Below are 22,088 nucleotides of genomic sequence, written 5' to 3'. Positions count from 1 at the left end.
TCAGCCCCTGGAGATCAGAGATGAGTGAACCAGCCCTTGAACCCACAAGGAGTGTGATCAAGTGTCCCTGCAAGAAGGGCTACCTGGCCTTTTATACCCAGGTTTCCAACTGCCCTCAACTGCCCCCCTCTTGGAGTTCTTGGGGGCACTATGGAATTCTGTGAGGCAGCTTTGACCCTTCTCAGGATCATGGATGCTACACTGTCCATCTAATCAAAGTGATGTTATAATGGATAAGAGGATAAGAATTTCCCTTGCTCTTATCTCTACAATTTTTTCCTCTCAAATATAGCCAATTAAATTCTTGATTGGTTTTTAACATAATCCCTATAGTAGAATATTATACATTGTATAATAGAACTTTATGATGGATTGTTATATAATTTTGTATTATAAATCTATATTATCAATTATTTTATATTCAATGTAATATTATTACAATCATACAAAAATTCTAACAGTTTTTTCATTTTCTTAGGCATAGCAAAAAAACCATCAGAATGAAATTTAATGCTTCAGAATTATATTTAGAACTGAAATTAAAATTCAGAAAACAATGTTTTCTATGATTAAAACACATGATCAACCGGGCAGATAAAATATGTGATTTTTTCCAAATGTATATTTTTTTACCTTCTTAAAAGTTTAGTTCATAATCTAGCATCCAGATTGTAGGAGAAGCAGCCTTTCTACACCAGATCTTTACCAGACTTTGCCAAATTTCACCTTTTCATAAAAAATATTTTGAGTTTGAAACCTGAAGTGAAACTTATTATTTTTTCAAATTCCCTATCAGAGATTTGCTTCCACTTATTACCCTTTGGATTTTTAGTCACATCTAAATCCCTTTATGAGGTCATCTAATATGAAGTAGTTCTTTTCCATGAAAGCACTAATAACAATAGGAATGGAGAGAGGAAGATGGTTCAGTATATTGACATCCAGGCCCAGAGATGTTCTGGGTTCACATCTGGCCTCAGACACTTGCAAGCTGTGTGACCCTGGGTGAATCACTTAACTTCATTTGGGTAGCCCTAACCACTCTTATGCCTAGGAACAAATACACTGTACTGATTCCAAGACAAAGGTAAGGATTTAAAGAAGAAGAAGAATTAAAATTTATATACTGCCTGTCATACACAAAGCAGAGTAGTAGACTTCTTAGGTGGTGATATTTCTGTATCTCCCTTTAGACAAGTGAGATCATGAGGGTAAATTACAGAGCCTGCCTGAATCATTATATTTGCCAGTATTATAGTTCTTCCTTGAAACGGTTAGCATGTCAAAAGAAAGAAAAAAATCTCATTTGATCAGTGCTCAATTTCCAAATTCCTGCTTCCCTACATCATTATCCTTATTTCCTTTCAAAGAAAGGAAATGTTTGTCACCAGCCTGCTTCACATTCATCCTCCCTTCAGCTTCAGGAGGTAAAAATCTCAAACTACAATTTTACCCAGAATAACCACAGAAAGTTTATCCCACACAAACTGTATCTGCCTTCCTTCATATCCGGCTCTGACACTTTCCTTAGCAATCACATCCTAAATTGTTTATAGAAATGATCCTTTTACTCCACTGATCTTTGTATAACTCTTACCTTCAAGGCAGAAGAGTGGTGGGGGCCAGGCAAGTGGGCTTAAGGACCTTGTCCAGGGCTACAAAGCTAGGAAGGGTCTGAGGGCAGATTTCAACCAGGACCTCCTGTCTCTTTGCCTTTGACTCTCAATCCACTGAGCCATGGAGCTGCCTAACACCTGATTTTGATTCCAGATACCAGGGCACTTAGTGACCTCAGTGCATTCTGAAACTGGTATTAAGAATCTGCAATTATTTATGACCAAAGGGTTTTAAATGACTACCTGCCCTTTGATCCAGCTATACCACTGCTGGCTATGTACCCCTTATTATTGCCTGAATTAGAGTTGGCAGGATGGCAGGAAGGATCACACACATGGAACAGGCTTGGCTAACTTAATGTTCTTTCACTAACATTTCATGGTTTTATTCACATAAAATGAGGGCAAATCCCTGTTGCTTTAGCAAGAGTAGGTTTGACATCACAGGACCTTCATGTGAAGCCCTGGAAGAAAAGGGAAATGTGGATGGAATCATGAAGATCTGAGGTGGAATTGCACCTGAGACACTTGGTGGCTGTGTGACCCTGGAGATGTCACTGCATCTCGGCCTTACTTTCTCCATCTCTAAAATGAAGCATCAGCCCAGTAAGATGCTTGTGATGAGTCCCTGAGGGCCACAGAAATGCTGGCTGTGAGGAATTCCTTTCCTGTAGAATGAGGGATACAGAAATGCTGCCTGAAACCCAGGGAGAAGAGAGACAGAGAGAAGCTGGGCTCCAGAAGGAGGGTGTGGACAGAGGGCCAAGCTGGACAGGCTGCTCAGGACCAGGAAGGAGCAGATTCCAAGACATGACCAGCCCCCTGGGGTCAGGGGCCTCCCCAGTGACCAGAGAGCCCAGATCTTGGTCAGGCAAACACAGGAATCATACAAATACAACTACAAAACACTTTCCACACAATTAAAAGTAGATCCAAACAACTGGAAAAACATTTGAGTGCTCATGGGTAGGACGAGCTAACCTAATAAAAATGACCATCCTACCCAAATTAATTTACTTATTTGGTGCTATACCTATCAAACTACCAAAAAACTTTTTTACTTAATTAGAAAAAACTATAACAAAAGACCAAGAATATCAAGGGAAATAATGAAAAAAAAAATAAAGGAAGGGGGCCTAGCAGTACCAAATCTTAAACTATCCTATAAAGCAGTGGTCATCAAAATGATATGGTACTGGCTAAGAGACAGAAGGGAGGATCAGTGGAATAGACTTGGGGTAAGTGACGTCAGCAAGACAGTGTATGATAAACGCAAAGAACCCAGCTTTTGGGACAAAACCCCACTGTTTGACAAAAACTGCTGGGAAAACTGGGAAAACAATATGGGAGACATTGGGACACGGGAAGGTTCCCTCTCAGGCCTGAAAACACTTTTCGCCCCCTTTACTCAGTTGCCGAATTATGTGGAAAAGGAAGAAGTTCTTTGGGATGCTTAAAGCAAAGGAAGTGCAAAAAGCCATTGATTAGATGGGATCTCAGAGCCGGGTCTGACAGAGAAATACACAGTAATTATTCCTAAAATACAGGAATTGGGGCTTTCCCACGCCAGGGCCCTGCTATTAGCATCAATACGGCACAGGAACCAGCCATCCTCCCGCCCCTAATTCAGGACAAGGACCAGCCTGTCCCCCTCAGTTTGGTCCTCTCTGAGATGAGGAGGTCGGGCTCAGGGACTTCTTGGGTCCCTTCTCACCCAAGATCTGAGCTCTCCTCCGAAATGCTTCCGTGTTTCTTTCCATGGCCGCCTCCTATATCACAGGAAGGAGGTCGAGGAGGATCAAAGCTAAAACTACCAGAAAGGAAACTAAAAGTTCCAGGCTGCAGCCAGGGGGAATGGGGAACACTAGGTGTGTGGCCCCTCCTCCAGGGCTCCAAACGAAGGAAGTAAGACTCCATTTCCCAGAATGCCTCTGGCATGACGTCCTCCAAGTCGTGGCACTCCCATTGTGGAAGACTACATTTCCCAGAATGCGTGGGTCCTGGCTTCTTGCAAGTCTTGTCACCTCCCCCTGTGCAGTCCCGGAGCATGTTGGGAATCTCTAGAGGGCGGTCTCTGTGAGTGCTTTATGCTGGTCCATTTTGGGACTTTCTTCCTTGAGAGGGGAGGGTATTCCATGCAAAAGTTGCAGCCGGGGCTTCTGCAGGGGAGAGTTTCTGCTGCCCAAGTCATGTGCAGTGAGAAGATCCGGGGGGACCAGTTGCGGGTAACTGAGCCTGGGAGACGGGGTGAGGGTTGGGGGAAGGAAGAAGCTCTGTTGCGTGGGCTACCAGAGAGACTGGACAGGGGCGGGGGGCGGTGTGAGTGTGTGTGGTTGGGGGAGGGGATGTCCCTGTGTGTGTCTCTGTGTCTGTATGTCTCTTGTGTCTCTGTCTGTTCGTTGCCTTAAATGACCACAGAAAAGGGACAAATACGGAAGTGCTGTTGTCTGGCGGGGGCGCCTCTGTCTAGAGTTGCAGGCGGGGCTTTGCCCTCCCACAGAGGAGCGAATAGATCCCCGCCCCCACAACCTCCCCCTCTTTCCCCTCTGGGGAGCCAGCAGGCTGCTGGAGGAGAGGGTGCAGTCACAGGATGGGGGCGGGGCTGGTCCGGGCCCTTCCCCAAAGGTCCCAGGGGGAGAAGCAGCCAACCTGAGCCTGCTAGGAGTGCGAGGGGATGCCCGTGCCCACAGGCCATGGAAGGAGCTCTGATCTCTGGCACAGAACTAATGCCAACACGTTTGTCCCCAACCTCCGCCGTGATGCCCCCCCATTACCCAGCAACCTCTCCTAGGAGTCTCCCTCAATCTACCCTGAATACTCAGTGCAGTTTCTGAATAGAATGGAGCCAAAGAGAGCAGCCAAGAGAGTGGGGCGGCTTCTTGTCCAGTCTAAGGTCCTTTCTAAGCCTGAGGCTCCCTGTGCCCTCCTGTGGGGAGAGTCTCCCTGAGGCCAGGGGAAGGGCCCTGGGAGCCCCTCTGAGCCCTCCCCCTCTCTAATTCCCCACAGGTGTACACAGAGGAAGTCTCCCCACCTTGGGGCTCCCACCCCCTGAAGGACCACAGTCTGGCCCAAGCAGAGACCCTGGAGCCAGGAGGAATGACCCCAAGGACCCAGAGGCCCCCATCCCAGGTGAGTGAGTCCATTCCCTGCCCTGGCCAAGCTCACCTCTGTCTTTCCCAAGCCTCCAGGGGTGCCATCACTGCTTGCTGTCAGTGTGAGCTCAAAGGTCACCCACAGTCCCCAACTCTGTCCTGGGGTTTTCTGGGACCTCTGTAGCCTCTCCCTGGTGAGCCAGCCCAGGTTCCAGAGAGACCCAAGTGCAGTCATTTATTCATGCACCCTCCAGGGTGACACCCTCCATTAGATGGGGATGGCCCTGTGTCCCACCATTCCAGGGAGGGCTCAGGGACAGTCTCTGCTTCTGACCTCCAGGTTCTGGTGTTTGGACAGGTCAGTCAGGCCTGCCAGGGAGGCTTTGGAAGAAGTTTGGGATGAGATCAGGTGAGGGCACAGACAGGAAAAGGTGTGTTTTTAGTAGAAGAGAAAGGATGAGAAATCCAGGGGAGGGCTAAAAGGTCTGCTTTTCAAATATTACACTATCAGACACTTAGAGTGCATTTAACATATGGAAATTTTTTCTTTCCTTTTCTTATTAAAATAATTTACCTTGAACCTGACAGGATAATCTATCCTGTTGCTTTCTCAATGTTTTTCATTTTGGTTCCTTTATTTTTTAACTTAAAAAAAAATTTATTTAGAATATTTTTCCATGGTTATATGATTCATGTTCTCTCCCTCCCCTCTTCCTCCCTTCTCCTAGAGAAGACAAACAATTCCACAGGGTTGTATGTATATTATTGATCAGATCCTATTTTCTATATTATTCCTATTTGTAATAGAGTGATCTCCTTAAAAAAATAAATTAATTAAAAAACCTTTTTCCATATTTACATGATTCATTTTCTTTCCCTTCCCTCTTTCCTTCCCCCTCCCAGACAAACAATTCTATTGAGTTGTACAAATGTCACTTTATGCGTATTTCTGTATTATTCATTTTTGCTATTGAGCAATTTTTTTTCAGACCTAAACCCCAAATCACATACATACATATATACATATATATATATACACACACACACATGATAAGTGATATCATGTATTTTGCTTTTCATTTCTACTCCCATAGTTCTTTCTCTGAGGGTGGATAGCATTCTTTTACATAAATTCTTCACAAGTGTCCTGGATTGTTGTATTGCTACTAGTAGTAAAGTCCATTACATTGGATTTTTCCACAGTGGTTTACTTTTTTTTTTTTGGGGGGCAATCAAAGCAGGAGAAAGCTTTATTGCCAGTACGCACTGGGGAAACCCATCAAAGAGAGTCCGGAAGCATGCATTCAGAAGAGGGAATATATATGTTTCTAGGATGTAGGTGCCTTTGTCTTAGGGTGAGCTAATAGTTAGATAGAGGGAGTAGGGGATGCTTCCAGGTGCCGCAGGACTTAATCTTCAAGGTTGTTCTGCTTAGGAGTTGTGTCCCTGGGCTGTCAGCCAGGAGTTGGGTCCCTGGAACCTTGAGTCAGAGAGATAACTGACCCGCTTGGGCATAACGTTATCCAAAACTCCCTGCTTAATTGCCAAGTTTAGCTTTTTGGCCATAATATTCTTATAAGCTATAATATTTCTATTCTTATAAGCTATAATATTTCTATAAGCTTTTTGCTATAACATTCCTCCCTTTTTTGTTTTGCTTACTGAGGAATCTTCCTCAGGGCCAAAGAATAAGTCCAACATTCCCTACTTTCCCTTTTGATCTTAAGGAATCATCCTCCGGTGGTCCCTTAAAGATTAGTGTCAACACACATTGTATTAAGGGTGGGCGTTATCACAGGGCCATAAGCTGAACGGTGTTAATTCATTCCTTTACAAAAGCTGCTGCTTAAGAATAAGGGGAAGGGTACATAGTGGAAGCAAAAGGGATTTTCCAGCCTCTAGTTTGCCTGAAACTTTTTCACCAAGGGGATACAATGTTTTATGCTGTCTCTGGGGTACAACGTCCCACAAGGTCTCATGCTGTCCCCCTCCCCTCCTCCAAAAGTCTAAGGGAAGAGGGCCGATGGTTTCAATCTTCGGTAGTTTCTTCAAGCTGAAAAGGGGCGTAGAGTCTCTGAGAGGGGAGGACAGGAGGGGGAGCTGTGGGCACAGGGTCTTCAGGCGCCTCTGCATCAACTGCCAGGGTCCTGAAGGCTTGGAGACCAGAGACCATTTCCCCAGACTGACAGACAGGTCACAAGGGGGAGCATCTTAGAACCCAGGACTGGGGCAAAAAAAAACTGGAACACCAGAGACACAGAGAGAAAATTAGCACAACAGAAACTGATATTAAACATTAACAGTTAGCTAACAGATTTTATCCTCAGAAATCTTCCTCTGACAGGAATTGAACTATTTAGGAATTTTTGATCCCTAAGTTGTTTGCAGAGTTGGCATGTGACGTTTCTGCTAAAAAAAATATCCTTTCATAAAGCCCACATTAGTATGGCATCTATAACTACTTGAATAACAATACTTTACAGATGAATTTCTTTATCCCAGATTCTGGAGGAAATGCAGAAAGTTTTGGTTTATATTTCCAAGCTCAAAATCCCACTTCAGTTGTGGTAAATTAAGGCTGCAAGCTACAAGTCATCTATCTGGTTTACTTTTTTGTACAGTGTTCTTCTGGTTCTGCTCATTTCACTCTGAACATTTCACAGTTCAATGAGGTTCTCTCATATCATATGCAAAGCCTCCAGATCATCAATCTTTACTGCACAATAGTATTCTATCACCATCATATAACAAAATTAGTTCATCCATTCCCTAATTGAGGGACACTCCCTTGTTTTCCAGTTTTTTGCCACCACAAAAAGCACAGCAATAAATATTTTTGTACAAGTATTTTTCGTTATTACCTTTTTGGGATACAAACCCAATATTGTTATTGCTGGAGCAAAGGGCATTCAGTCTTTTTGTGCTCTCTGGGCATAATTCCACATTGCCTTTTAGAATGGTTGGATCAATTCACAACTCTAGCAACAATGTATTTCTGTCCCAATTTTACCACATCCCCTCCAACATTTATTATTTTCCTTTACTGTCATATTGGCCAATCTGCTGGGTGTGAGATGGTACCTCAGAATTGTTTTGATTTGCATTTCTCTCATTAGGAGAAATTTATCATTTTTGAAGTGATTATTGATCATTTTGATTTCTTTATCTGAAAACTGCCTATTCATGTCAGTTGCCCATTTGTTTATTGGGGAATGGCTTGATTTCTTATACAGTTGACTTCTTACCTCATATATTTGTGAAATTAGACCTTTGTCAGAGAGTTTCGTTCTAAAAATTTTTTCCCCATTTGCTGCTTTCTTCCTAATTTTGCTTGCATTGCTTTTGTTTGTACAAAACATTTTTACAAAACATCTTACATTTTTTCCTCTTTTTCCTGTTTAAAAGGAAGCCCCTCCCCCAGAAATCACATGCTGGGGGAGGTCCTGGGAGAAGGGAGCTGGGCACAGTGACCAGGAAAGGAAAGGCAACTGACCTGGGTCTAAAGGAGGGGGTTAAAGAAGGGCTTCCTGGAAGTGTTGGTTTTTTTTGTTTTTTTTTTTTTAATTCTCTCTGACACAGCAGTGACAGGAGAGAGGCTGAGAGAGCCCTGAGTGCCCACTGGCTAGTTTGAGAAAAGATTTCCATCCCTATCTGTCTGTCCTCTCTTATTCACGTAGATTTTAATCCTGTCTGCAGAGTCAGTACCTGAATTTTAATTTAGCTTGAGCGGACAGCAACCACTAGAAGTTGGAGAAGAATCCTCCCTTTTTATTTTTTTATTTATATTTTTAAACCTTTACCTTTCATCTTAGAGTCAATACTGTATATTGGCTCCAAGTTTAAGAATAGAGCCAGCACCCAAATGTTAGGGATGGAGGCGAAGAGAGAGAGTCTATGATGTGAGACTCTCTTCCAGCTCTCCCCTCCTGGTGAAATATGCAGTCCTGAGACTTTGAGGGGGTGTCACCCCAGAACTGGGTGACCTGGATGGTTGTGCTGCCCCACAGGAATTAGGGGTGAGGCTTTCCTATAAGAGGAGGTTTGGGGGACCCCAATCTGGTTCTAAATGAGGGAGGGGTTCCTGTAAGCCTCCCCGGAGATCAGCCAACTTTACAGCGGGTGGTCTGGCTCCAAGATGGAGGCAGCTAGACCAAGCTGTGATTGCCCTCCCTCTCGTGTCTCGGGAACTCTGGAATGCTGTCTGACTAATGAATGGCTTTTATTAATCACAATTCAGGGATTGGGGAAAGGGGTGAAGGCAGAAGGATTTGGAGTGCCCTCTTCTCTATTTCTATGGGGTCCATCACTCGGGTGTGAACTTTTGGGGTTCCCACTCCTAAGCGTCTCCCCTCTTTTCCCTTCTCCTTCTATTTCTATCCTTTTCTATAATTGCAAGTCAGACCAGAAAGGGTCTCTCAGCAAGGTTGGGTAATGGGGGAAGGAGCCCAAGAGATGGCTCCCAAAATGGAGTCCCAAAACTTAGCTGACTTGATGATTGAAGTTTTGCTGGTGAGATGCGATGGGATGCCTTTAAGCAGAGAATCAGGGTTTCAATGTCCCAAAGAAAGATCCTTAAGAAGCCCTCAGGACTGGATTAGAGCTGGAATGTTTTCCTCCTCCCTCTCTCAGTCCTTGGCCTAAGTCCTTCCCCTCCTTCCTCTTCTGGAGCATTACCCAGAATTCCTCTTGTCCCAACTGTCAGTAACTGTCACCAATGGCCTTCTTCTGGCTCTTTTTGTCCCATTCCTCCATCCTTACACTAGGCAGAAGAGTGGTGAGGGTAGGCAATGGGGGTCAAGTGACTTGCCCAGGGTCACACAGCTGGGAAGTGTCTGAGGCTGGATTTGAAACTAGGACCTCCTATCTCTAGGCCTGGCTCTCAACCCACTGAGCCATCCAGCTGCCCCCTCTCCCTTTTTCAAAACCTTTTTAGTTCTAGAACAGAGAACAGAGCAGGTCAGTCTCTCTGTTTGTCCCGTTGTGGCTATTCCTGCCCCTGCTCTGCCCACTGCCCGGCTTGGGGTAAGACTGGCATCCCGTGGCCCAGCCTTGGCTTAGGTGAGGGGGGGTGTTGGAGAGAGGAGCGGCCTAGAGCTCCACGCCAGCATCTATGGGGGCAGCCCCTGACCTGGCTGTGAGGGTCCTGCTGGCTCTTCGCGCCTGCGCACAGCCCAGCTCTGGTCTGAGTGGTGTCAGCCGGCCATTTCCTGGGTGCTGCGAGCTATGGGCCGCCAGCCAGTTATTCCTCAGTCTGCCTCTTACCGTCTTCTCCTGAGCCGTGTTCCCCAGGTTTGCATAGTTACAGGGCTTGGCTTAGATCCTTGTTTTTCATAAATAAATTCTTTGAAAATTAATGTTGAATTGTGATATTTTTGTGGAATAAATTTCCCTTTAGCTGGCCAAGGTGGAAACTCCAGACTTGCTGTGCCCTTCCCAGGAGGTTGTGAAACTAAGGAAGAGCCTCCCTTTTATTGTTCTGATAATTGGGTTAAGGGTAGGACTGGCAAGCCCTGGTGAACTTGCACCCATTTTGAGCATGTGCTGGGCCAGCCACAAGGCTGGGGAAAGCTTGGACTGACACATTCCTTGTATGGACAAAAACGTGCTTTTCTTGTGAAGATGTAATGAGGGAGGAGTTGAGGTCTCCTAAGTCCCCCTCCTAGTGGTTGTTTGTGAATCAGAGAATTAATCTGTTCTGGCCACAAAAACCACCCAAAATTTTTGTTTTATATGTTTTTAAGTCAAAAATGTACTTTATGCATATCAAATAAATGTATATACTTTATAGATAGTAAGAAAGAATGTAAAGAAATAAACTTCTTTATGGAATGTTATTTACCTTCTAAGTTTGGCAAAGATGCTGGAGGAAAAGGTTTTCATTTCGTGTGCTATCGCTTAACATAACTTACTCTCTACACGCTTAATGCTACATTTAAATGCAAAACTGACCTTACACATTACTTGTGATGTGTAACCATTGCTAAACTTCGTTGCTATTTTTTTACTTATCATCATTTTCTTCATTGAATTTTGTCTGTTTTGCCACACTTTCCTCAATTTCACTTACAGGCCATTTCAACAAAAACCTTTCCATGGAAGTTTGTGTTAAAGGGATTTTCTTAATCCCCTGATAGGAAACCTATTTTTTTTTTCATTTTAAGAGTTTTTTTTTAAACATTTATTAATATTCATTTTTAACATGGTTACATGATTCATGCTCCTCCTTTCCCCTTCGCCCCCCGCACTCCCCCCACCCATGGCTGATGCACATTTCCACTAGTTTTGTCATGTGTCCTTGATCAAGACCAGTTTCCAAATTGTTGATAGTTGCATTGGTGTGGTAATTTTGAGTCCACACCCTCAATCATGTCCACCCCAACCCATGGGTTCAAGCAGTTGTTTTTCTTATGTGTTTCCTCTCCTGCAGTCCTTCCTCTGAATGTGGGTAGCGTTCTTTACCATAAATCCCTCAGAATTGTCCTGGGTCATTGTATTGCTGCTGGTACAGAGGTCTATTACATTCAATTCTACCATAGTATTATCAGTCTCTGTGTACAATGTTCTTCTGGCTCTGCATCTGTTCCTGGAGGTCTCTCCAGTTCGCCTGGAACTCCTCCAGTTTATTATTCCTTTTAGCACAATAGTATTCCATCACCCGCATATACCACAGTTTGTTCAGCCATTCCCCAATTGAAGGGACATACCCTCCTTTTCCAATTTGTTGCCACCACAAAAAGCGCAGCTATAAATATTTTCGTACAAGTCTGTTTATCTGTGATCTCTTTGGGGTACAAACCGAACAATGGAATGGCTGGATCAAAGGGCAGGCATTCTTTTATAGCCCTTTGAGCATGATTCCAAATTGCCAGCCAGAATGGCTGGATCAGTTCACAGCTCCACCAGCAATGCATTAATGTCCCAATTTTGCCACATCCCCTCCAACATTCATTACTCTCCCCTTCTTTCATTTTAGCCACTCTGCTAGGTGTGAGGTGATACCTCAGAGTTGTTTTGATTTGCATTTCTCTAATTATTAGAGATTTGGAACACTTTCTCATGTGCTTATTGATACTTTTGATTTCTTTACCTGAAAATTGCCTATTCATGTCTCTTGCCCATTTATCAATTGGGGAATGGCTTGATTTTTTTATACAATTGCTTTAACTCCTAGTATATTTGAGTAATTAGACCCCTGTCAGAGTTTTTTGTTATAAAGATTTTTTCCCAATTTGTTGTTTCCCAGGAAACCTATTTTTTGATGACACTGGGCTGCATGTGGCTGCATACAGAGAAATATGTTATTTAGCTGTAAATTTCATGAAATTATGGTGTTTTTTCTCCAAGTGACACACCACCCAAATTATGCTCGGTTTTTGGGTGAATTTTGACTCACCAAGCTCAAAAGGTTGCCCATCACTGTCTTAATCTCTCCCTCTGTCTCTTCAGAGCCTTGAGAGCAGGTTTCCAAGTAGATCAGAACTGACACAAGTCAGCTGAACATTCCATTACTAGGGAGACCAGTCCTGAGGAGAGGAAGTAGCTGCCCTCTGACAGGAAGTTAGGGGGGGACAGTTGGTCAGTGAGGAGATCAAGGAAGCAGTGGCTGACAGTAGGAGGTACTTTTCCTCTGGGATCTTGAGAGAATAGGAGATCTGTCTCTGAGACAAGGGGCTGCTGACAGTTGGGCTGCTGAAGAAAACTGATTGAAGGAGTGAGTGTTGTCTATCTATTATTTTAGGGAGTTACATAGTTAGTGAATAATTTAAGAGATAGAATAGGTTAGATAAGCCTGGCATGCCAGGCAGAAGAAACTGTCCTCAGAAGACAGTTAATGGTAATATTAGATGTTTTAGTTATATTTATAGAGTATAAGATTAATGATTATTAATTTTTTCTATCTCTATTTCTTTCTTAAATTAAACATAGTTTCTGTTAAAATGTTTCCCTCACTTTGTCGAACACCTTAATTTAACCTTTACATTTGTTTCTTCCTCCCTTTCAGAACATTTCAATAATATGTGAAACAAGTGTCATTACACAGCTCCAATGCAGGACCTGTTGCAACTTTTTCTGGGTGTGTCTTTTCAATAAACTGTTTAATTTTTTCCCAAATCCTCAACCTTTCCTTAATCTCCCTTTTACTGATTACCTCATCCACCTTGGGCTCCTCCCACAGGGGGAAGCTTGTGATTCAAATATCCACTCATGAGTTAAAGTAAAAAATCCGTATTGTGATGGCTGGTATCTCAAATTGCTTGTGACTTAAGGTGCTTGTGTATCCAGGCACCAGTTTATGTGTCTAGATAGATAGATAGATAGATAGATAGATAGATAGATAGATAGATAGATAGATAGTAAGAGAGAAGGAGATAAAGAGAAGACACTGGTGCTAGAGGAATTACCTCTTTTCTTTTTTCTTGTAAAGAGGTTCAACTGACCACATTAAATGAGTAGTTGATTAATAAATTAATTAAAAATGAAGAAAATCTGTCTTTTGAGAATTTTAGTCATTCTAGTCAATATCTTTCTTATGAATGAGCTCCCTCCCAAACCCCACTTAATCAAATGTTATCTTTTAAAAAGATGATCACCACCTCCTTTCCTCTTCACATTTACTGTTCTCTAACTAAATATAAAATGACTGAATATTTTCTAGTAAGAAATGACATTCATCATGAAGCAAAAACAGAATGTTTTGGCACATCATGTCCAGTGTTTAGCCAAACTCTTACAATAACAACAAAAACCTGCTCTTCAGTTAGCTAGAATCAGTCTGATCCCATATCACTCTGGTGCCCTCTTTATACTTTCAGCTAGATAAGAGCCTTTCAGACTTTTGGAAATAAGTAGACAATTCCTTTTTCATTGTTTTCTCCTTATTAATGATTGGTAAGATTTTTCCTCCAGAATACTCAGTAATTGCTTCCTTCTCACAAATTTCAAAAAAATGTTCTTACTAGATTGATTGAGAGTTATGAGGAGGAGAGATTTCAGATCACCTTCTCTCTTCTCCACAGAATCTTCTACCTCCCTCAGAGAACACATACCCTCTCCCTAATTCCAAAGGGAAAAGCATTTCAGAGTCAGACACTTCTCCAGGCATTACTCTTTCAACATGATTTTCATTTTCAGACACAAAATGCCTTTGTCAGTATTCCATTGGGGTCTGAATAACTGGTCTCCAGAACTGGCTCTGATACTCTTCTACATGAAGAGTTTGAGGTGAGTTCCTTGTGTGCTTGAGTTTCTTCAGGTTAGTTGATGAGGACTGGATTGGATGAATTTTCAGGCTCAGCTCTAAATCTTGTGACTTTTGCTGGTTTAGGGGTCAGTAACATTCAAGGATGTGGCTGTGGACTTCACCCAGGAGGAGTGGTGTCTGTTGGACCCTTCTCAGAAAGAACTGTTCAGGGAGGTCGTGCTGGAAAATGTGCAAAATCTACTCTTTGTGGGTAAGGACCATTTCCTATGTTAACTCTGAATCTGCCATTAAGGGAATGTCTTCATTCCATGCCAAAGCATTTTAACCCTTTGTCAATGATTAAAAAAGCTCCATATCCTTTAACTAGGATAACTAGTAAAAGGCAACTTCAAGACCCCGGACCCATATTGAGCCTTTATTAGTGCCTCCTATGCTCACCCCTTGAAGTTAGAGGTACAGAGAGTAAAGGGAAGGGGATAGAGGAGAAACTATTGAACTTCAACTCTAATAAGAAAAGGAGGAGTAGCATTTATAAGCTCAGATAAAGCTAGAATAAAAATAGATCTAAGTAAAAGATAAGGTTGATAATTACGTCTTGATAATGTAAGGGTTAAGGGGGTTTTTGGGGTTCAGTATATTAAAAAGTGGTCACCAGGGGGAAAATCCCCAATTAAGGAATAACCTCAAGTCAAAATTGATTTTTATGGAAATTTATTTACAATTGAGAACAGAGAGTAAATAAGGAAATAAGAATCTAACATAGTAGGTAAATTACTATGATCCTCTAATTAATCCAGGTAGATCTAATTAACTCTCAGCTGAGAGTCAGAGAGCCAGAGGCCAGGAGGTAAATGAATCACAGAGTGTATTAAGGGAAGTTCCTTAAGAGAAGTTCAGGAAGATTCAGTCTTTAAACTCACCATGTGGACTTCTATGGAAGATATTGAAAACAGTCTCACCAAGGTCTCAGTGTTCCAGCCAGCACTCTTCCATGAACCAGGAAAACTAGAAGACTCTCCAGCAGAAGACCTCCTTTTAAAGGGGTCACTTATGTGTCACTTCCTGTCCCCCCTCCCTAATTTGCCTGTCTAATCACAATAGACACTTTTCATAGTACTGCCTAGGGGGAAGTCAGTTGATTCTGATTTGTCAGCCACTCTAGCATACGTGGGTTAAGGACTTCCCAGAATTGGAGGTGCTCTCATGTTTGGCGATTAAATCTAAAGATGGACAGTGTAGATTTAATCTAATCACAATAAAAAAGTCTAGATAATGAGACTATATTAGTTCTTAACATATATGCTCCAAATGATATAACCTCCAGATTTTTAAAGTACAAACTAAAGGAGAATAAGGAGGAGATCTCAAATAAAACTATATTGGTAGGGCTTCTCAACTGTCCTTTATCAGAACTCTCACCAAAAAATAAATGAGAAAGGAATAAAGGACGTATATGAAATTTTAGAAAAGTTACATTTAATAGATATTTGGAGCAAATGGCATGAAATGGGAAAGGAATATATCTTCTTTTCAGGTGCACATGGAAAATATACAAAAGACCATGTACTAGGGTATATAAACTTCACAATGAAGTACAAAAAAGCAGAAGTAATAAGTGCAAACTTTTCAGATCATAATGCAATAAAAGTATTGTCAGTAAGAATTAAAGTTTAAAATTAATTGGAAACTGAATTATCTAATTGATCATAAGGGGTGGATCAACAAACAAATGATGTAAAAAAAATCAATGATGTCATAAAAGAAATGACAATGAGGAGACAACATATCAAAAGTTGTTAGATATAATCAAAGCAGTACTTGGGGGGGACATTTATATCCATGAATACTTAAATTAGTACAATAGAGGGAAACAATAAAAAAGAACAAATTAAAAATCCAATAAATGACTACATTGGAAATTGAAAAAAACAAAGGAGAAATGAATAAAATTGAAAGTAAAAGAACGTTTGAATAAATAAAATTAGGAGTTTGTTTTCAAAGAAAAAAAGGACAAATAAAGTATTAATCTAACTACTATTTAAACAATTTGGCAAAATAAGAAAAGCAGTCCTACAAAGTTTTTAGCGTGATGCAAATAGGGTGCTGATTCATGAGCCAGGAGGAAGAAAAACAGAAAGAAAACTAGCCAAATTTCCTTAATGAATAATGAGGAAAAAATCTTAACTCACAGTTTATTCTCTATGAACAGGTGGAATTTATATCAGGGATGCAAGGCTGGTTTAATATTAGGAAAACTGTCAGCATAAGTGACCATATCAATGCGCAATCTAATACAAATTACACGATTCTATCAATAGATGAAGAAAAGACCTAAGACAATATACAATATGTATTCCTCTTAAAAAACCATGAAAGCAAAGTAATAAAAGGACCATCCCTTAAAATAATAAGTAGTATCTCTCTTAAAACCGTCAGAAAGTATCATATGCAATGAAGATCAGTTAGAAGCCTTCCCATTAAGATCAGTATTGAAGCGAGGATGAATATTATCACCACTATTATTTAATATTGTACTGGAAATGTAAGCTTTTATCAATAAGCTGTTTTATTTTATCTGTAATTGCATGTAATTACCATTTTAAACATGTTTTCCAAAGTTTTGAGATCCAAACTGTGGCCTTCTCTCCTCCCACAGATGCTAAGCAATTTGTTCCAGGTTATACATGTATGATCATACAAACATATTTCCATATTGATCATGTTGTTAGGGAAGACTCCTATAAAGCTAAAACCCTAAAATAAGAACAGGTACAAATGAAATAAAGTGAAGAACCGTCTGCGTTTATTTGTATTCAGACCTATTATGTTCAAACCTTGGGAATGTTGGTCTCACCTTGATTGACAAGGTAGACAGTTGGAGACATCGGAATGTTCCCAGATGCTGTGAGCCAGGAGCAAAAGTCGGTTGGCCTGAGAGTGTAAATACCCTGACAGCCATCTGGAAGGGGCCGTGGACCATTGATCTGTGGGTCTCTGACCGTTGGTGATTGGTTCTGTCTGAATCTCCCTAGATCTTTAGGCATCTGAATCATCATAGCTATTTAGATCTCTGGGCCCGGGTGGTGATCTGGAGGAAGGAGGTCTGAGAAGAAGAGGGTGTTTTTTTAAGGGTGGTTACTTCCTGAAGGCTGTGAAGTCTAACACATCATAAACTGATAATAGGAAGCTGAGAGAGAAATCATCAATACAGCTGCATCCAGCAGAGCAGACTCTCTCTGGTTTGGCAGTGGCCAAGCTGAATCAGAGTGGGTTGTGAAGAATAGTTCCAGCTTTATAAATCAATAACCCTCCAGTCCTCAGGGATTATAGCCTATAGATAATAGCTTGACAGGGTTTCCAGTCTCCAATTCTTATCTTGATTGTCCTTTCCCTATTTATGATCATAGATAAAATATTTAATAAATACCTTCCTGAGTGGTCATTATATCACGACCCTTGGGGAGGGAGCAAACGCAGTCAGATGAACAGCGTGACCCAAGGCTAATCAGAGCCCAATATTAATAACTGATCCAACCCCAGGTGGGACCTGAAGGGTTACCCATCCACATGACCATTTAGGGTCCTATCTGGGCACTGTTATTTAGAAAGGGGAATTTATAACATCTAACAAGGGTGATTCGGTTGGTGTTCCACCATTCACCAGCAACCTAGGGGAATACAAAGACACAGCTTACCTCACCAATATCCATATATCCCCTAAGAGTAGTACCTTTTATTTCTTTATAACAGACCCCATTTGTTTTTCTCTGATGGTCCATAGCATTTTTCATCACAATTCCTTCAGTATTTTCTTGGTTCATTGTATTGCAGAGAAGAGCAAAGTCTTTCACAATTGATCATCATACTTTATTGCTTTTACTGTGTATAGTGTTCTCCTGCTTCACTTATGCAGTTCATGTAGATCTTTCCAGATTTTTCATTTTTTTAAATTTAAATTTTCTTTTAAAATTTCTTTCCAAAGTTACATGATTTATATTGTCTCTTTCCCCTTTTCCCTCACCCATCCTGGAGTTGAGAAGCAATTGCACTGTGTTATGCCTATATTATTACTCAAAATGTATTTCTATATTATTCATCATTGTAATAGAGTAATCTTTTAAAACCAAAATCCATATAGTCCATTGATAAGTCACATGTTTTATTCTGGATTTCTACTCCCACAGTTATTTTTCTAGATGTGGGTGGATAGCATTCCTTGTCGTAAGTCCCTTGGAATATCCTGGATCATCATATTCCTTTTAGTGGCAATTTTGTTTCTGTGTACAGTGTTCTCCAGGTTCTGCTTATTTTAGTCCCCATCAGTTCATGTAGATCTTAGGAGTTCTTATAGAAATCAATTTATTCATTATTCCTTATAGTGCAGTAGTATTCCATCACCATCATATGCCACAATTTTTTCAGACTTTGGAGAGACCTCTCCTCATTTTCCAGAAAAAGTACAGCTAATAATATTTTTGTAAAAACAGGTCCTTTCTTTTTTTAATCACTTGAGGACACAAATTTAGAGGTTTTTCTGGATCAGAGGGTATGGATTGTTTAAAAGCCCTTAGGACATAATTCCAAATTGCCTACCAGAATGCTTGGATCCATTCACAACTCTACCAGCAATGCATTATTGTACCAGTTTTGCCACATCCACTCCTACATTTATTGCTATCATATTGGCCACTCCTCTACCTGTGAGGTGGTACCTCAGAATTGTTTTGATTTGTATTCCTCTATACGGGAGGGATTGAAAACATTATTTGATGTGATTATTAATGGTTGTGATTTATTCATCTCAAAATTGCCAATTCCTGTCCCTTGACAATTTTTCAATTTGGGAATGGTTTGGTTTTTCATCAGTTTGACTTAGTTCTTTGTGTATTTGAGAAATTAGATCTTTGTCAGAGAAATTTGTTATAAAAATTTTTCCAGTTTGTTGCTCCCCTTCTAATTTTGATTTAATTGGTTTTGTTTACATAAACTTAGCATCTCTCTCAGGCTGGATTAAATGTTTTTTTCTGACTCCAAGTTCTGACCTTTTTACTACCAGCTGCCTTTAATTTCTAGATAATGGAGGTTGTGGAATGTGCCTATCCTTCTATTACAAGAGATAAATCAAGATGGAATTTTCTGATTGCAAATGTGTCTCATGATCTCTGCCCTGCTGTAAATATCTCAACAATGAATTCAACAGAAACGATTGTATAGGCCTTGTTTTCATGCCCCCTTTCCATTAAGAGGAACAGATTTTTTATTTTTCTCTCCTGATCCCTTCATTCATCCTCATGCCCAGGGCTTCCAGTTCCAAGAGCAAATTTTATCTCCTGTTTTCAGTGAGGGGAATCACTTTGGCTGCTAGAGAAAAAAGGCCCAAAGATCTCCTGTCCAGGGGAGTGAGAGGAAAGTGTGTGTTTAATGGCTGTTAAACCAAAAGACTTTTACCTGTTGTTGTGAAGGGTGGGCTAAACTTTGGAGCTGGCAAACCAACACTGAATTTTACTGTTCATTTCCTGAGATATGCATGATGAACTCAGTATCAAGTATATGGTAGATTGTAAAATAAGATGATTATTTAGTATGTCTGCACTGAATGGCATAATGTCTTTGCATCTGTAGAGAAAAAAAGAAAACGTATATTGAACTTTGAAAATTGCTGCATGAGAGTTAAAATGAGTGAAGGTGTTTCTCAGCTTAGCATATAAAATTTACCAAGAATGACCATGTGATAGTGCATCCAAAATGATGGGAACAAAATAACTGGAAGATTATTTAAAATTGAGAAAATTATAAAATTAATAAATGAGTGACTTTAAAAGGAAAGACAGAAAGGGCAATAGACAAAGATTGTTCAGTACTGTGAACAAAGGTTGCTTAAGGACAGGATTTGAGTTGTAGTCTACTCACAAGGAAGTTTGTCAGGTCACTTCTCCATTCTTTACCTGTGACATGAATTGCGAAGTATGATGAGAATCTTGGTCTTGTCTGTTTCACAGAACCGTTATAAGGTTTCATTGTCATTGTATGGGAAAATATTTCTAAAATTTTCCATCTTACATTTATGACCTAAAGATGTATCTCAAGTTTGGTTCTGCTTGTTTAAGTTTGAAAAGTCCTTTTGACCTTTGGAAATAGAATAGAAATCAATTTACTGACTGCCATCAGAGAGAAAGAACTTATATGCCATGTGTGTATATCCCTTTTTGTTTTGTGTTCATATCATTATTTTTTTCTTCAGAGTCAGAGACTAATTTTGAAGAGAAGATGTCTACAAAGCTGAACCTTTTTGTGGAGGTATGTGGCCCTCCAAGAGGCATGAATAAGGGTCCCTGTGACTTCATTGTTAGAGAAATCTGTGATTCTAATATCAAGGTAAATAAAAATCCCAAGAGTGACTGTGAATTTGATGAAGTTGCAGAAAAATTCAGCCAATATTCAATCCTAAATCAGTATGTGAAATTGACCTCAGGAAATGACTGTTGTCCGGATAGTGAATACACCAAATGCTTTCCTGAAAAAGTAGAATTTAATCAGTCACATGAGAAGGCTCCTGAAATGCCCCTGTATCAAGATAACCTAGGGAGAATTGCCTATGGCTCCAGTTTAGACTTCATAAGACATCGAAAAAGTAAACATGTAGTAATGCTTTCTGTGAGTAATATAGGTGGGAGACCTTTCAATCAGAACTCTGAGTTTGGGGCCTATCAAATAATCCACCCTGGAGAGAGACCTTATCAATGTAAAGAATGTGGAAAAGCTTTCACAGTGAGGGGTAATCTTGTTAGACACCAGAGAATCCACACTGGAGAGAAACCTTATGAATGTACAGAGTGTGGAAAGGCTTTCACACAGAGAGGCAATCTTGCTAAACATCAGAGAATCCACTCTGGAGAGAAACCTTATGAATGTATGCAGTGTGGAAAGGCTTTCACATGGAGGGACCTTCTTACTGCACATCAGAGAATCCACTCTGGAGAGAAACCTTATGAATGTGCACAGTGTGGAAAGCCTTTCACACGGAGGGGCCTTCTGATTGCACATCAGAGAATCCACTCTGGAGAGAAACCTTATGAATGTATGCAGTGTGGAAAGGCTTTCAGATGGAGGGACCATCTTATTGCACATCAGAGAATCCACACTGGAGAGAAACCTTATGAATGTGCACAGTGTGGAAAGCCTTTCACACGAAGGGGCCTTCTTGTTGCACATCAGAGAATCCACTCTGGAGAGAAAGCTTATGAATGTACACAGTGTGGAAAGGCTTTCACATGGAGGAGCCATCTTATTGCACATCAGAGAATCCACACTGGAGAGAAACCTTACAAATGTACACAGTGTGGGAAGGCATTCACACGGAGGAGTTATCTTGTTATACATCAAATAATCCACACTGGCAAGAACCTTTATGAATGTACACAGTGTGGAAAGGCTTTCTTATACAGGGTGAGTCTTGCTGCACATCAGAGAATCCACACTGGAGAGAAAGCTTATGAATGTACACAGTGTGGAAAGCCTTTCACCCGGAGGGGTGATCTTGTTGTGCATCAGAGAATCCACACTGGAGAGAAACCTTATGAATGTACACAGTGTGGAAAGCCTTTCACACGGAGGGGTGATCTTATTGTGCATCAGAGAATCCACACTGGAGAGAAACCTTATGAATGTACACAGTGTGGAAAAGCTTTCACACAGAGGGGTTATCTTGCTAAACATCAGAGAATCCACTCTGGAGATAAACCTTACGAATGTACACAGTGTGGAAAGGCTTTCACACAGAGAGGTAATCTTGCTAAACATCAGAGAATCCACTCTGGAGAGAAACCTTTTGAATGTATGCAGTGTGGAAAGGCTTTCACATGTCGGGACCATCTTGCTGCACATCAGAGAATCCACACTGGAGAGAAACCTTATGAATGTACACAGTGTGGAAAGGCTTTCACATGTAGCAGCCATCTTGCTGCACATCAGAGAATCCACACTGGAGAGAAACCTTATGAGTGTACACAGTGTGGAAAGGGTTTCACATGTAGGGACCATCTTGCTGCACATCAGAGAATCCACACTGGAGAGAAACCTTATAAATGTACACAGTGTGAAAAGACTTTCACAAAAAGGGGCAGTCTTGGTACACATCAGAGAATCCACACTGGAGAGAAACCTTATGAATGTACACAA

At 41.0% G+C, this 22,088-nt stretch overlaps 1 protein-coding gene across 1 annotated transcript; it reads left to right on the top strand.

The window, feature by feature from the left end:
* Positions 1–3,751: 3,751 nt before the first annotated feature.
* On the top strand, positions 3,752–20,541 carry LOC123254304 (zinc finger protein 778-like; the record flags this gene model as incomplete). Its single annotated transcript, XM_044683345.1, has 4 exons — positions 3,752–3,841; positions 4,623–4,745; positions 14,034–14,160; positions 20,152–20,541. Coding segments are annotated over exons 1-4 (730 nt in total), but the record flags the coding sequence as incomplete, so codon positions are not given.
* Positions 20,542–22,088: the final 1,547 nt, after the last annotated feature.

This window comes from Gracilinanus agilis, unplaced genomic scaffold (genome assembly GCF_016433145.1).
Source record: "Gracilinanus agilis isolate LMUSP501 unplaced genomic scaffold, AgileGrace unplaced_scaffold195, whole genome shotgun sequence".
Taxonomy (NCBI): Eukaryota; Metazoa; Chordata; class Mammalia; order Didelphimorphia; family Didelphidae; genus Gracilinanus; species Gracilinanus agilis.
The sequence above is the reverse complement of the archived record's forward strand: the minus strand, read 5'-3'. Positions and strand labels throughout refer to the sequence as shown.